This window comes from Aegilops tauschii, chromosome 5, assembly GCF_002575655.3.
Source record: "Aegilops tauschii subsp. strangulata cultivar AL8/78 chromosome 5, Aet v6.0, whole genome shotgun sequence".
Classification (NCBI taxonomy): domain Eukaryota; kingdom Viridiplantae; phylum Streptophyta; class Magnoliopsida; order Poales; family Poaceae; genus Aegilops; species Aegilops tauschii.
This window is the reverse complement of record NC_053039.3, coordinates 71,460,796-71,474,200: the sequence shown is the minus strand read 5'-3', so window position 1 is coordinate 71,474,200 and position 13,405 is coordinate 71,460,796. Positions and strand designations below refer to the sequence as shown.

At 50.9% G+C, this 13,405-nt stretch overlaps 1 protein-coding gene across 2 annotated transcripts; it reads left to right on the top strand.

Annotated features, from left to right (window-relative positions):
- The first annotated feature begins 3,369 nt into the window (after window positions 1–3,369).
- Window positions 3,370–12,606, top strand: LOC109767436 (uncharacterized). 2 transcript variants are annotated; one of them, XM_020326193.4, is made up of 11 exons: window positions 3,370–3,579; window positions 3,909–4,055; window positions 4,141–4,272; window positions 4,413–4,552; window positions 4,752–4,838; window positions 4,992–5,120; window positions 5,341–5,493; window positions 6,261–6,362; window positions 11,832–12,002; window positions 12,089–12,168; window positions 12,262–12,606. In XM_020326193.4, exons 1-11 carry the CDS (start codon window positions 3,513–3,515, stop codon window positions 12,296–12,298), a joined length of 1,245 nt encoding a protein of 414 aa, XP_020181782.1. In that variant the 5' UTR covers window positions 3,370–3,512; the 3' UTR covers window positions 12,299–12,606. The 2 variants fall into 2 exon arrangements, with proteins under 2 accessions (XP_020181782.1, XP_040244851.1); XM_040388917.3 differs by lacking the exons at window positions 11,832–12,002; window positions 12,089–12,168; window positions 12,262–12,606 and adding an exon at window positions 6,671–6,878.
- Window positions 12,607–13,405: the final 799 nt, after the last annotated feature.

Genomic DNA, 13,405 nt, shown 5'->3' with positions numbered 1-13,405 from the left:
GTTTCGGAACTCACTTCCATAGTTCATTTCCCGAGAATCTTACAATGTCATCTCGTCAAATTGTGCCGCTCCTTTTCTTCTCAGGCATCCTAAGTCTGAGGTATCGTGACACCAATCAGATCTGAATCTCGGTCAGATGTGATGGTTGGAACATATTTCCAAGAGTTATAATGTTGGTCTTTATATGACCCGGTAAGGTTATGTCATGCATAGCACACCTGGCCGGAGGCCCTATTGTTACAGATTCCTTTTCAGCAAGGTTATCCATTCTTCCATGAGGAAATTGTAAGACTTATTCTACAAGTTATTCTTGATGGATCCTTTGTGTTTCCAAAGTTTGATCTTCACCTGATGACCATGTCAATGCTATCTCGAAGCATGCCTATGGTACTCCGACTTTCAACAAAGAACATTTGAAGCCCAATACTAAATGTTTCCTGCTTAATTATCCAAACACCGCTGTATGGGTAATGTCATGAAATTTCTCTCCCCTACCTAAAGAGTTTTCTACATTATATCCTAACATGGATATCATGCTCTGCTTGACCTTCGGAAGGATATACCCTTGAAATATGTGTTTAAACACCTTTTCCTTTTCATTGATCTGTTTAATATGATAGTCATATTTTCCTTTCCATTGGTTGGTTTAACGTTGCTTGTGATCTATATGATCTAAGCAGTAATATTCTTCTGCTTATGTAAACACCTTGGTGTGCAACTGTGTCAGCAAGACTGTGTTACTATTGTTGATGACATTTCGGTAACCACCGATGAACGAGAACTTTGCCTATTGGTCCGCCTCGTTTCAACGAGCAGGAAAATGGTTCTCTTCGTCCCTCGCCCTTGGTACCAACGATGCTGCCAACATAACTGACCGGTTATTCTCTCACATGCCTTGCTTACATGATCATGCAAGATGTCACCCCTCTTCCTACTTTTAACCCACATGGTGGGTCCATAACCCACAGTTCCACATGATCGAAACCTGACTCTCCTGTACACCACTGGTTCCCAAGGTTGTTCCTCGCGCGTGACCTCGTATATAATTCACGACCAGCTTCCGAGGGATCATCAATTCTGGTATCAAACACAATACTTATCCCCGTTGCTTTGAACCCCTTTCATGCCCTGTTTCAGGCATCGGGCGATTGCCTGCCCGCTCAAAACTTCCCACGATACCTCCTTTATTTACTATTGATATTTTCTTAAGTTTCAATTCGAGAGTTACTTTCCACCTTCCCCCGATGTTATCGACCAGATAGTCAACCTTGCAGAGGTCCGTTCTCCCGGGCTACCCACCCTTTATTCTTTCGTAAGTACGATGGAGTTCCCGAAGTAGAGAAATGAAGACATCAACGTAATGAATTGACCTCTTCGAGAAGAGTAACCAAGACCAAGAAGACTCGTTAGAATTCGTAACCAGATCTTCCCCCTTACTCCGCCTCCTAAATCTCGGGACGAGATTTCTTTTAGTGGAGGAGAATTGTGACGCCCGGATAATTAAGCTACAGTAACCCTCTACTAATGATGCCACGTCACCACTGTTATCGTTACTAAACTCACTCTGGTTCAAATCCCGTTTGAATTCTAAATTCGAAATCAAGTCAAACAATAAAAGTTTTCGAATATTAAAACTAAAATGTCCGGAGTGAACCAAATATTGCATAGTAATTATGGTGGAGAAGCCACACCTTTATAAAATGTTTAAATACTATCAGATGAATAAAACAGCAGCATAAATAATTATTTAAATACCTTTTGTAATTAATAAAATGTCAAACTAAATTATTTGAGGACTAGACTTTTTGTGACAATGGCCTAAATTGAATTACTAAATTAGATGCCAAGTATATATTAAAAAAAATAAAACAATAGGAAACAAAGACAAAAACAGAAAAGAAAACTAACAAAAAAAAAGAAGGAAAAGAACCCCCCGGGCTTCGGCCCAGCAGGCCATCAACCCCACTGGGCCAACCCACCAGGCCCAGCCGGCCACACCTTATCCCCTCACCCCCCCAGCCAAACCCTAACCTAACCCGAACCCCACCCACTCTCCCCGATCCCCTCGCTCTCTCGCTCCTCCCCGATCTGGATTGGGGGCGCACGCCGCTCGCCACCGACATCGTCACCGGACCGCCCCGCCTCGCGCCGGCGCCCCGCCGCCACATCAACGTCGCCGCCACCGGATCGCCCTCGCTGTCGCTCGCCGGGTCGCCCGCGACCTTGCCAGCGCCACCTCCCCGCCGGACTGCCCCATCCCCGCCTCTCCTTCGTCGGTCCTCCCCGCGCCTCGCCGCCCTCTTCTCTTCAACGGGGGTGAGCTCCCTGTCGGGCCCCGTCCGTCTTCCCCCTCCGTCCCAACGCCGTGGCCGCGCTCGCTTGCCGCAGACCGCGCTCACCGCGAGCCCCTGCGCCCGCCGTGTCCGTACCCCCACCCTCGCTCGCGAGCTCCGCCACTGCCGCTCGTCCGCGCGGCTGCTTCTCTGCAGCCGTCGCGGTCGTGCTCACCGCCGGCGACTTCGGCGGCCTTGGCACGAACCGTGGGCACCACCCCACTCGCCTCTCTGGGGCGTTCTAACATGCCTAGTCGCGCGCCCTCCCGACGCTGGAGTTGGCCGGACGGCCAACGCCGCCGTGCTCCAGCTAACCGCCGGCCTAACCAGCTTAATTAGGGCGCTAATCACCTTTTCCCTCTCACTGTCAACCGGGCCCCGTCCCGTTAATCAACTAAAGTGCTAACTGATATAACTAATGCCACACTGACATATGGGACCCAACACCCTAAGTAACTTAAATAAAATCGGTTAAAAGGCCCTGTTAGGTTTATTTAGTGCTAGTTAAATTTTACACCCCATGACATGTGGGTCCATTGACCCTGTTGACCAGTCAAACTTTGACCGGTCAACCTTTTGACTGCACTGTTGACTAGACCCCTGGACCCCCACCTGTCATACTAAGAGGCTTGTTACCCTCTGGGTACACATAGCAGTTTTCTCATTTAGTATTTCGAATTAAATTAAATCCAGAAATTTAGAAAATCATTTAAAGCTTTGAAAAATCATATAAAATAAACCGTAGCTCAGATAAAAATGTTTTCTACATGAAAGTTGTTCAGAACGACGAGACGAATCCGAGTACACAGCCCGTTCGTCCGCCACACACCCCTAGCATATCGAACACGCAATTTTCCCCCTCCGTTTCATCTGCCCGAAAACGCGAAACGCCGGGATACTTTCCCGGACGTTTCATTTGCAGGGTCTATTCGGGCGGGATTTTCCATACCGGCCCGCATTTTGACGGTTATTTTATAGATCGAAGCTTTTTTGTGGGGTCTGCTAGTGCTAGAGTTGCTCCTTCCTCTCTTTGGCGCCATATCATCTCCGCAACTGCCGGCTTCCGACTCCCCAGTTTCCCCTCCAAACCCTCCACCGCTCTCGGCGCCGACTGCCGACTCCTCAGTTTCCCCTCCCCAAACCCTTCACCGCTGTCGTCTCCTCAGTTCCGCCGCCGCCATGGCTTCGTCCCCCTGCGACATCGCCCTCAAGGCAGCCCTCGGCGGCCAACTCCGCCTCCTCAAGAGTAAGCGCCGCCTCTCTCTCTCTCTGCGCCGTTGATGGAACGATGTATGTTCGATTCGTCTTCTTTGTTGCGAACGCTCAAGTTGTGCTTTTTCCGTACGGATGAATTTGAGGCGGGGTGGATGCAAATCTACTACTGTACTACTTTTCTTCCGAATTTTGGGTGGGGTGGTTGCTGATTTTCTGAGGAAACTTCGATTTGTTCATTAAGGCGGTAAACCCCCAAAAATATTTTCAAGGAAGAAACCCTAGATTTGAGGCCGTGTGTAATCACTTCACGAATGCTTGTGCTGTCTGACTTCAGTTGCTCCTGCGATCTCCCCTTGCTAGGAATGGCCAAGAAGGTGGATCTGCGGCGAGCCGAGGACGATAAAGGGCAAACCGCACTTCATTTCGCGGCGGCCAAGGGCTGCCTGGACAGCTGCCAGTTCCTGGTGGAGGAATCGGAGCTTGATGTCAATTCCGCCACAAAAACAGGTGTGCGCACCTAGTTGGAATCTTATGCGTCCATAGCAGGAAATTTTGTTTCTGTTAGTACCGAGATGTTGTGTTACCCTTGTAGGTGTGACACCGATGTTCTACGCCGCATTTGGGGGAAATGTCGAGGTTATGAGGTACCTTCTCGACCGCGGCGCCGACCCATCCATGGCCGATGACAGGGGCTCCGTGTCACTGCACAATGCGGCAGAGGAAGGTGGTCTTTCTCATTCTTGAGTTCACTTTGAGTCCCTGAAATCAAAGGATTGACATTGCCTACATACAAAGGAGCTACTCTTCTGTAGAGGCTCTGGTTCTGATCTATTTGGATTTGCACCATGTTTGTTGTGCCTCCAGGACACTGCGAGGCTGTGAGGCTATTGCTGTCCAAAGGGGTTCATGTGGATCCTATGGATCATCGGGGCATGCCATTACACTTGGCGGTTGCAAAGGACCATGTTGAGGTTGTGAAGGTTCTGCTGGAGCATGGTGCCGATGTAAGTTGTCTATTCCACTATCAGCTAATTGAATGCAAAATTATGAATTGGAAAGGCAAACACGATTAACTCCGCTTGGTTTGATGATGTGATGATTTATTCTTGGTGGCGTATCAAATATTTGATGGGCTCATTTATAAATTATCTTTATGTGATCTAATTAACTCTTTTCAAAACTATGGCCCATTTATCTTTTCAGCCCAACAGAGTGGCTAATCACGTCTTTTCACCACTCATGATGGCCGTCTGTGGAAAGGCCTTGAAATGCATGAAGCTACTGATTGAGGTTCCAATAACTTCATGTATTTTCATATGTTTTTTATGTTTAAATGTGTCCTGATTTTGTTGAGTACCTTGTTTTTCCCTTGTCGGATGTTTCATGGTTGAGTAGCTTGTTTTTTCCTATCACTGAAGTTTTTTTACTCCTATTCATTAATAGGCTGGTGCTGATGTGAATGTTCATGGTTACTCTGGACCAACTCCTTTAATGGAGGCAGTTGATGATGGCTTAATGGACTTTGTCATGATTTTACTAGAGGCTGGAGCCGACCCTAACATCCCTAACCAGGTAACTGTAGCTCTGCCCTTGTCTCTCTGTTTACTAACATTTATGCTCCCAAATGAAGTTCATTTAGCAGTATCTAGGATTCTTACTGCCACTGGGATGTATTCAAGAATATCTCGTTTTCTTACAGAATTTTCAGTTAAAAATAGTAATTTAATGATGTTGACTGCTTTATCTTTCATCCTGGATCATATAACAAATTATGTTCTGTTCTATGATATAGCATGGTGCAGTTCCAATTGAGTTAGCAGCAGCTCGTGGTCAATGTGAGCTTGTTGAAATTCTGTTTCCTAAGACAAAACCCATTCCATCTCAGCCAGTTTGGAGTGTTAATGGGATAATGAATACTGCAAGATCTCCACGTATCAAGCATCAGGTGTGTAGATGATTTATTGATCACTTCATTCTGCCATAACCCGTAGTCCTGAAGCTGCATGTTGGTTGATATCTTCTATTTCGAGCGCAGTACTTCCATATGCTGTATTCTCCTTGATAGAGTGAAAAGATCACCAGGCCGTATGCATACTCATGACCTTTGAACATGCATGGACCGACCCATTTTTTGATGTATCACTGGACCTTCTGTTGTTTCCACTTTGATATCCATAGAAGAAAAATGCAACTAAACATGATAAAACGGGGCAACTGTAGCCTGCCTGCAAGCCTGCATTTTTCTTGAGAAATTTAAGAACTGGTAAAAGGAAGTACAGTATCATCATAGGGAAGTTACTAAACCCAGTTGTATAGGCACTCTTTAGGTATTACTCCCTCTGTTCACAAATATAAGATGTTTTGGATATTTCAATATGGACTACGGACTGAAATGAGTGAACAAACAGACTAAAAATGCATCTGTATACATCCAAATCAGAAAAAAAGTTAGAACAACTTATAATAGTGAACAGTGAGAGTACAATATTAGGATAGCGGACGGTATACATAAATAGATATATGTATTCAAATTTAGTTGGCATTTTGTTTGACCAAGTTTGCAAAGCTAACTGAGGAAACAGTGTGTATGCCTATTATTGAAGGATTACTGACCAAGAACTTCAATTTAATTTTCCAACTGTAATACTTAGCGTGCTGTTGGAACCTGTCATTCACTATGTATGCATGTAACTGACCATGGTACTGGTCCAGGACGCATCTTCTGTGGAACAACGGATAGCTGATTTGAAGTCACGAGGAAAGGAAGCATTTGGAAAGGAAGACTACATTACGGCGATGTACTTCTATGGCCTGGTAAATGCATGAACCATTTAATGATTTATTTCATGTTTTAAGACGTCAGATTTCAGGATGAAGATGGGCTGGCTTGTAGTTTTTATTGTAGTCTTACTACTTAATTCTCTGAATGATGGTTCATTGAACTGTTTGGTTGGTTGTTTTGAAATTTCCATAGAATTATGGTCGGCTTATGTGGGGTGACGGTTGGGTGATTACACTGCATTTCATAGGATAGACCATTCATGATTTTACCTGGGAAGCCCACCACCACTTTTGTTACATCAGATGAGATGTTAAACTGTCATGTGGGGCGCTGCGTACAGGCGCGGGCCACGCGCCCAGGAGCAGCAGCCGACGGCCACAGCTGGCGAGGCGTGATCGGGGCAAGGAGTCCTGATCCGTATACATTGGTTCCTAGAGTCCAGGAGTAGTTTGTTAGGCATAGTTTCCAGTTTGTTAGCAGCCCATGAGGCCTTTATATATCGTGTAATCTGCACCCTTTGACGGCAAGCAATAAATCATTATTTCCTACCTCTTCCTCTACTCCTAATCTCATCTCCTGCGCCATTGAGCAGTTAGGCAAAAACCCTAGCGCTCCTATCAACCGAGACTACGAACTACGTAGTCGAGGTCCGGCTGTCTTGGGCACCGAGGTCCTTGACAACTTGGTATCGGGTTCCAGGCGTTCCTCTTCCTCGTCCACGCCTCCGCAGCCCGCCTCCACCCCTGCGTCCGCGCCAAGCCCACCTCCATCGCCACCATCCGCCGTCGCCTCGGTTACTTCCGCCATGGCAGAACCAACCACCGCTGATTTGGCCAAGATGATCGAGGCCTTGACTGCAACGGTGGCGTCCCTGCAGACGTCTGTCGCCGCCCTGCAGAAGGAGAAGTCCGCCTCCTCGTCGGGCGCTGACGGGGCCCACGATGGGCAGCACCACAACGATCGACCACCCCGGTTTCAGAAGATGGACTTCCCCAAGTTCGACGGCAAGTCCGACCCTCTCGCATTCATCAACAGATGCGAGTCCTTCTTCCATCAACAACGGATCGCCGAGGAGGAGAAAGTGTGGATGGCGTCATACAATCTCGAGGGTACTGCCCAACTGTGGTATATGCAGGTCCAGCGCGACGAGGGCACACCTCCGTGGCGCCCCTTCACCGAGTTGCTCAATCTCCGCTTCGGGCCACCTCTGCGCGCTAACCCACTGGGCGAACTGATGGCGTGCAAGCGCACGACGTCCGTCGTCGACTTCCAGGAGCGGTTTGAGGCGCTCCTTCCCCGGGCAGGCTTCTTATCGGAGACACAGAAGGTTCAGATCTTCACCGCGGGACTCCAGCCACCCCTCAGCCTCGACGTGGAGATCCACAACCCGCAGTCCCTCGCCGTCGCCATGAGTCTCGCCCGCAAGTTGGAGCTGCGCGACCAGTGTGCACTCGCCTCCGCGCCACCGGTTCGTTTTCAGCAGAAGGGCATCCTGCCGGCGCCCGTACCACGCCTCGCGCCCCCCGCACCGGCACCACCAGCCGCACCCCAGCCTGCCCCCGTTCTGCCGGAAGGGCGCCAAATCAAACGCCTGTCACAGGCGGAGATGGAGGAACGCCGTCGCCTGGGCCTCTGCTTCAATTGTAATGAGAAGTTTGGCAGGGGCCACAACCGCGTGTGTCAGCGCATCTTTCTCCTCGACCTGGCGCCAGACGACGACGACGACGCGGCCTCCGCCACCGCTGATGCCTCGCCGGCCGACCCTCGGGTCTCGCTCCACGCAATCTCCGGCGTGCGCACGAGCGAGACCATGCAGATGCATATCACACTCGGGGGTGTCTCCCTCCTCGCCTTGATCGACTCCGGCTCCACCCACAACTTCATCGCCGAGGAGGCGGCCGCCCGTGCTACACTGCCATCCCCCACCCCTGAGAAGATGCGCGTGACGGTGGCCAACGGCGAGCGCGTTCCGTGCCAGGGCGCATACCGCGCCGTGTCCTTCCACATCGACCAAGAGGCGTTCTCAGAGGATTTCCTCTCCTTGCCGCTCGCGGGCTACGACGTCGTCCTGGGCACGCAGTGGCTTGCGACGCTTGGGCCGATCCTGTGGGATTTCCGCACCCTCTCCATGACGTTCTGGCGGGAGGGCCATCGGGTGTGCTGGCGCGGCATTGCAGGACCGGCTGGACCAGCCCTGAAATCATGCAGCGGCCGCGACTTCCTCGACGCCATCATCACCGAGTTCGACGGCATCTTCGCCGAACCCTCCGGCATGCCACCACCCTGCGGCCGCGACCACGGCATCACCCTGCTGCCCGGTTCCGCTCCGGTGGCCGTCCGTCCGTATCGCTACCCGGCCGCGCACAAGGACGAGCTGGAGCGTCAGTGCGCCGCCATGCTCACCCAAGGCATCATCCGAGCGAGTTGTTCCGCATTCTCCTCGCCGGTACTGCTGGTCCGCAAGCCCGACTGGTCCTGGCGCTTCTGCATCGACTACCGCGCCCTGAACGCCATCATCGTCAAGGATGCGTTTCCGATCCCGGTGGTGGACGAACTCCTCGACAAGCTCCGGCGCGCTCGTTTCTTCACCAAGCTCGACTTGCGCTCCGGCTACCACCAGGTGCGGATGCGCGCAGAGGGCATCCCAAAGACCGCCTTCCGCACCCACGACGGCCTCTACGAGTTCCTGGTGATGCCGTTCGGCCTCTGCAACGCGTCGGCGATGTTCCAGGCACTCATGAACGATCTGCTGCGGCCGTACCTGCGCCGTTTCGTTCTCGTCTTCTTCGACGACATCCTCATTTTCAGCGAGACGTGGGCCGACCATCTCCGACATGTGCGCACCGTCTTCACCGTCCTGCACCAGCACCGGCTCTTTATCAAGCGATCCAAATGCGCGTTCGTCGTCGAGTCGATCTCCTACCTGGGTCACACCATCTCCGCTGCAGGAGTGGCCATGGACCCGGAAAAGGTGCAGGCAGTGGCCGACTGACCGCAGCCACGCTCGGCGCGCGCGGTCCGGGGGTTCCTCGGCCTTGCGGGGTACTACCGCAAGTTTGTCAAGGAGTTTGGCGTGGTCGCCGCGCCCCTAACGGCCCTCCTTCGCAAGGACGGATTCTCCTGGTCGCCGGAGGCGGCAGCAGCTTTTACCGCCCTCAAGACGGCGGTCACCACGGCTCCCGTCCTCGCGTTTCCGGACTTCACACGGCCGTTCATCGTCGAGTGTGACGCCTCTACGTACGGCTTCGGGGCCGTCCTTCTCCAGGACCAGCACCCGGTGGCTTTCTTTAGCCGGCCGGCCGCGCCTCGTCACCGTTCCCTGGCAGCATATGAACGGGAACTCATCGGCCTGGTGCTCGCTATTCGTCATTGGAGACCATACCTCTGGGGCCGCCAATTTGTGGTAAAAACTGATCACTACAGTCTCAAATTCCTCCTTGACCAGCGTTTGGCAACCATTCCGCAGCACCATTGGGTCGGCAAACTACTGGGGTTCGACTTCACCGTGGAGTACAAGGCAGGTAGTACAAACACGGTGGCGGACGCCCTTTCCCGCCGCGACACGGAGGAGACGACGGTCATGGCGATATCGGGTCCTCGCTTCGACTTCATCGATCGCCTACGGCAAGCTACGTCAACCGACCCGGCGCTCGTCGCGCTGCGCGAGGATATCACGGCGGGCACGCGACAGCTGCCGTGGTCGCTCTCCGACGGCCTCGTCACTTTCAACGGCCGCCTCTACATTCCGCCGTCGTCCCCACTACTCCAAGAGCTCCTCACCGCAGTGCACGACGACGGGCACGAAGGCGTCCTGCGCACGCTGCATCGTCTCCGCCGCGACTTCCACGCGCCTAACCTTCGCAAGACGGTGCAAGAATACGTCCGCGCCTGCGGTACTTGCCAGAGGTACAAGTCCGAGCACTTGCACCCCGCCGGTCTGCTGCTTCCGCTGCCGGTGCCCACGGGCGTGTGGACTGACGTCGGCATCGACTTCGTGGAAGCGCTCCCTCGCGTGGGCGGGAAGTCCGTCATCCTCACCGTGGTGGATCGCTTCAGCAAGTACTGCCACTTCGTGGCGTTGGCCCACCCGTACACGGCGGAGTCGGTGGCACAGGTGATCTTCGTCGAGATCGTGCGCCTCCATGGCGTTCCGCAGTCCATGGTCTCTGACCGCGACCCCGTCTTCACCTCGGTTTTTTGGCGAGAGCTCATGCGTCTCACCGGGACGAAGCTGCACATGACATCGGCGTTTCATCCTCAATCGGATGGCCAAACGGAGGCTGCTAACAAGATCATTGTTATGTACCTGCGTTGCCTCACAGGGGATCGTCCGCGACAGTGGCTACGGTGGCTTCCCTGGGCCGAGTACATCTACAACACCGCCTACCAGACAGCGACCCAAGAAACTCCGTTCAAGCTCGTGTATGGCTGCGACCCTCCCACTATTCGCTCTTACGAGCCAGGCGACACGAGGGTGGCGGCCGTGGCCAAGAGCATGGCGGAGCGCGACGAGCTACTCGCTGACGTCCGCTATCGTCTACAGCAGGCGCAGGCGGTCTACAAGTCCTACTACGACAGACGCCATCGCGACGTTCGGCATGTCGTCGGCGATTGGGTGTGGCTTCGTCTTCGCCAGCGCGCCGCGTCTTCTCTCAACTTGCCAACCAGGGGCAAGCTCAAGCCATGCTTCTACGGGCCGTACCGCATCTCGGAGGTCGTCAACGACGTCGGCTACCGCCTTGAGCTTCCGGCGCGCTCGCGCCTCCATGACGTGTTCCACGTGGGCCTCCTCAAGAAGTTCTTCGGCACGCCTCCAACTGCACCGCCGGGTTTGCCTCCGATCCACAACGGTGCGGCTGTCCCGGAACCAGAACGCGTGACTCGTTCACGCCTAGCACGTGGCGTTCGCCAGCTCCTTGTCCACTGGAAGGGCGAGGCTGCATCATCGGCAACATGGGAGAATCTTGACAGTTTCATCGAGCGCTACCCCGCTTTTCAGCTCGAGGACGAGCTGCTCGTCGAGGGGGGGAGAGATGTCATGTCGGGCGCTGCATACAGGTGCGGGCCACGCGCCCAGGAGCAGCAGCCGACGGCCACAGCTGGCGAGGCGTGATCGGGGCAAGGAGTCCTGATCCGTATACATTGGTTCCTAGAGTCCAGGAGTAGTTTGTTAGGCATAGTTTCCAGTTTGTTAGCAGCCCATGAGGCCTTTATATATCGCGTAATCTGCACCCTTTGACGGCAAGCAATAAATCATTATTTCCTACCTCTTCCTCTACTCCTAATCTCATCTCCTGCGCCATTGAGCAGTTAGGCAAAAACCCTAGCGCTCCTATCAACCGAGACTACGAACTACGTAGTCGAGGTCCGGCTGTCTTGGCCACCGAGGTCCTTGACATAAACTAACGAAAAGGCAATGATGTGCTTGACAGAGCCTGTTAGATTAATTTACCACTGCACCAACAGACACCCGAAGCTGAGCTCCCTTGTCGTAAATGCAGGTAATGGATATAGACCCACTTGATTGCACCATGTTTGCTAACCGGAGCCTCTGCTGGCTGCGGATGCGAGAAGGGGACAGAGCTTTGGAAGATGCACGGCAGTGCATAATGATGCGGCCCCGTTGGTCCAAGGCGTGGTACCGTGAGGGCAAAGCTCTCAGTTTCATGAAGGTATGCATAGCTAGCCACTCTCTGTCCAGTTCCCCCCTCAGCAGTCTGATTCGATACACCTCTTGCGATATTTCGCCCATGCGCAGGATTACAAAGGAGCATCCGCCGCGTTCCTGAAAGCACAGGAACTCGACCCTAACAGCGACGAGATCACCAAAGCTCTGAGGTAGCAATGCAATGCTAGTCACTCACACACTCACTGCCCTGAATGATTAGGCATCCTTTTTTATGCCTTTTGATTCTCGCGTCATGCTTGCAGGGAGGCTGTTGATGCCATGGAGGAGCTGCGCGTGTAATATAAGCAGTTGGCGGTGCCGGGTCGCTCGGAGAGAAGGAAGAAGGGAAGAAGACGCGCTGGCTTTGATCCTGCTGTACATTCTCCCATCTCTGTATCGACCCTGCTGTACATTCCTTGCACCAGATGCTTACCCTACTAGTACTATATTAGCTATGACTGCCGTATGTCAGAAGGTGTTGCCGCTGGAGTTCTGAAGCTGTGCTGGATCAGGGGTCTCGATTTTGGTAGGCTACGGCGACGAGACCTTACGCTTTGTGACAGACAGCATATGCCAGATGATAAGAAGTTTAAAAAATGTTCCTGTTATTATCTTTTGTTCACAAATTCAAAAGCAATTCTCCATTTTTTATATAAATGTTCGCATATTTAGAAAAAAGGTTCACCTTTCAAATATTCTCCATTTTTAACAAAATGTTCACATTTTCAAATTTTGTTCAGGAGTTTGAAAAAATGTTCCTCTTTCAAAATTCATTCACAATTTAAAAAAATGTTCGTGTTTTCCAATTTTGTTTGGTAATAGTTTCAAAAATTGTTTCCATTTGAAAATTTGTTTGCAAACTTCAAAAAAGTGTCTGTTTCTAATTTTGTTTGGGAGTTTCAAAAAAATGTTCGCAAAATTTTCAAAATGTTTACATTTTCCAATTTTGTTCAGGAGTTTCCATTTTTTTTCCATTTTTTTAAAAATGTTCACATATCCAAATTGTTTTGGAATTTGAAAAATGTTCATCTTCCATTTTCGTTTTTCTGCTTATTTTATCCTGTTCCTTTTTCGTTATTTAAGAATATTTCAAAGTTTTAAAAAATGTTCTTGATTTCATAAAAAATGTTCATATTTTTCAATAAAGGTTTTTTTATACATATTCATATTTTGTTCTGAGTTTGAAAAAATTTCAAAAAATGTTCACAGATTCTAAAAATATTTGCGTTTCCAAATTTTTGTCCAGAGGTTCAAAAAGTTTTCCCTTTAACAAAAATTTGTTCACATATTATAAAATGTTTGTGATTTTCTAAAAGTGTTCAATTTATCAAAAATTGTTCACATATTCAAAAAATGTTCGAGCTTTTTTTTTCCTTCTCAAATTTGAAAAGTTTTCGCTTTTTTACA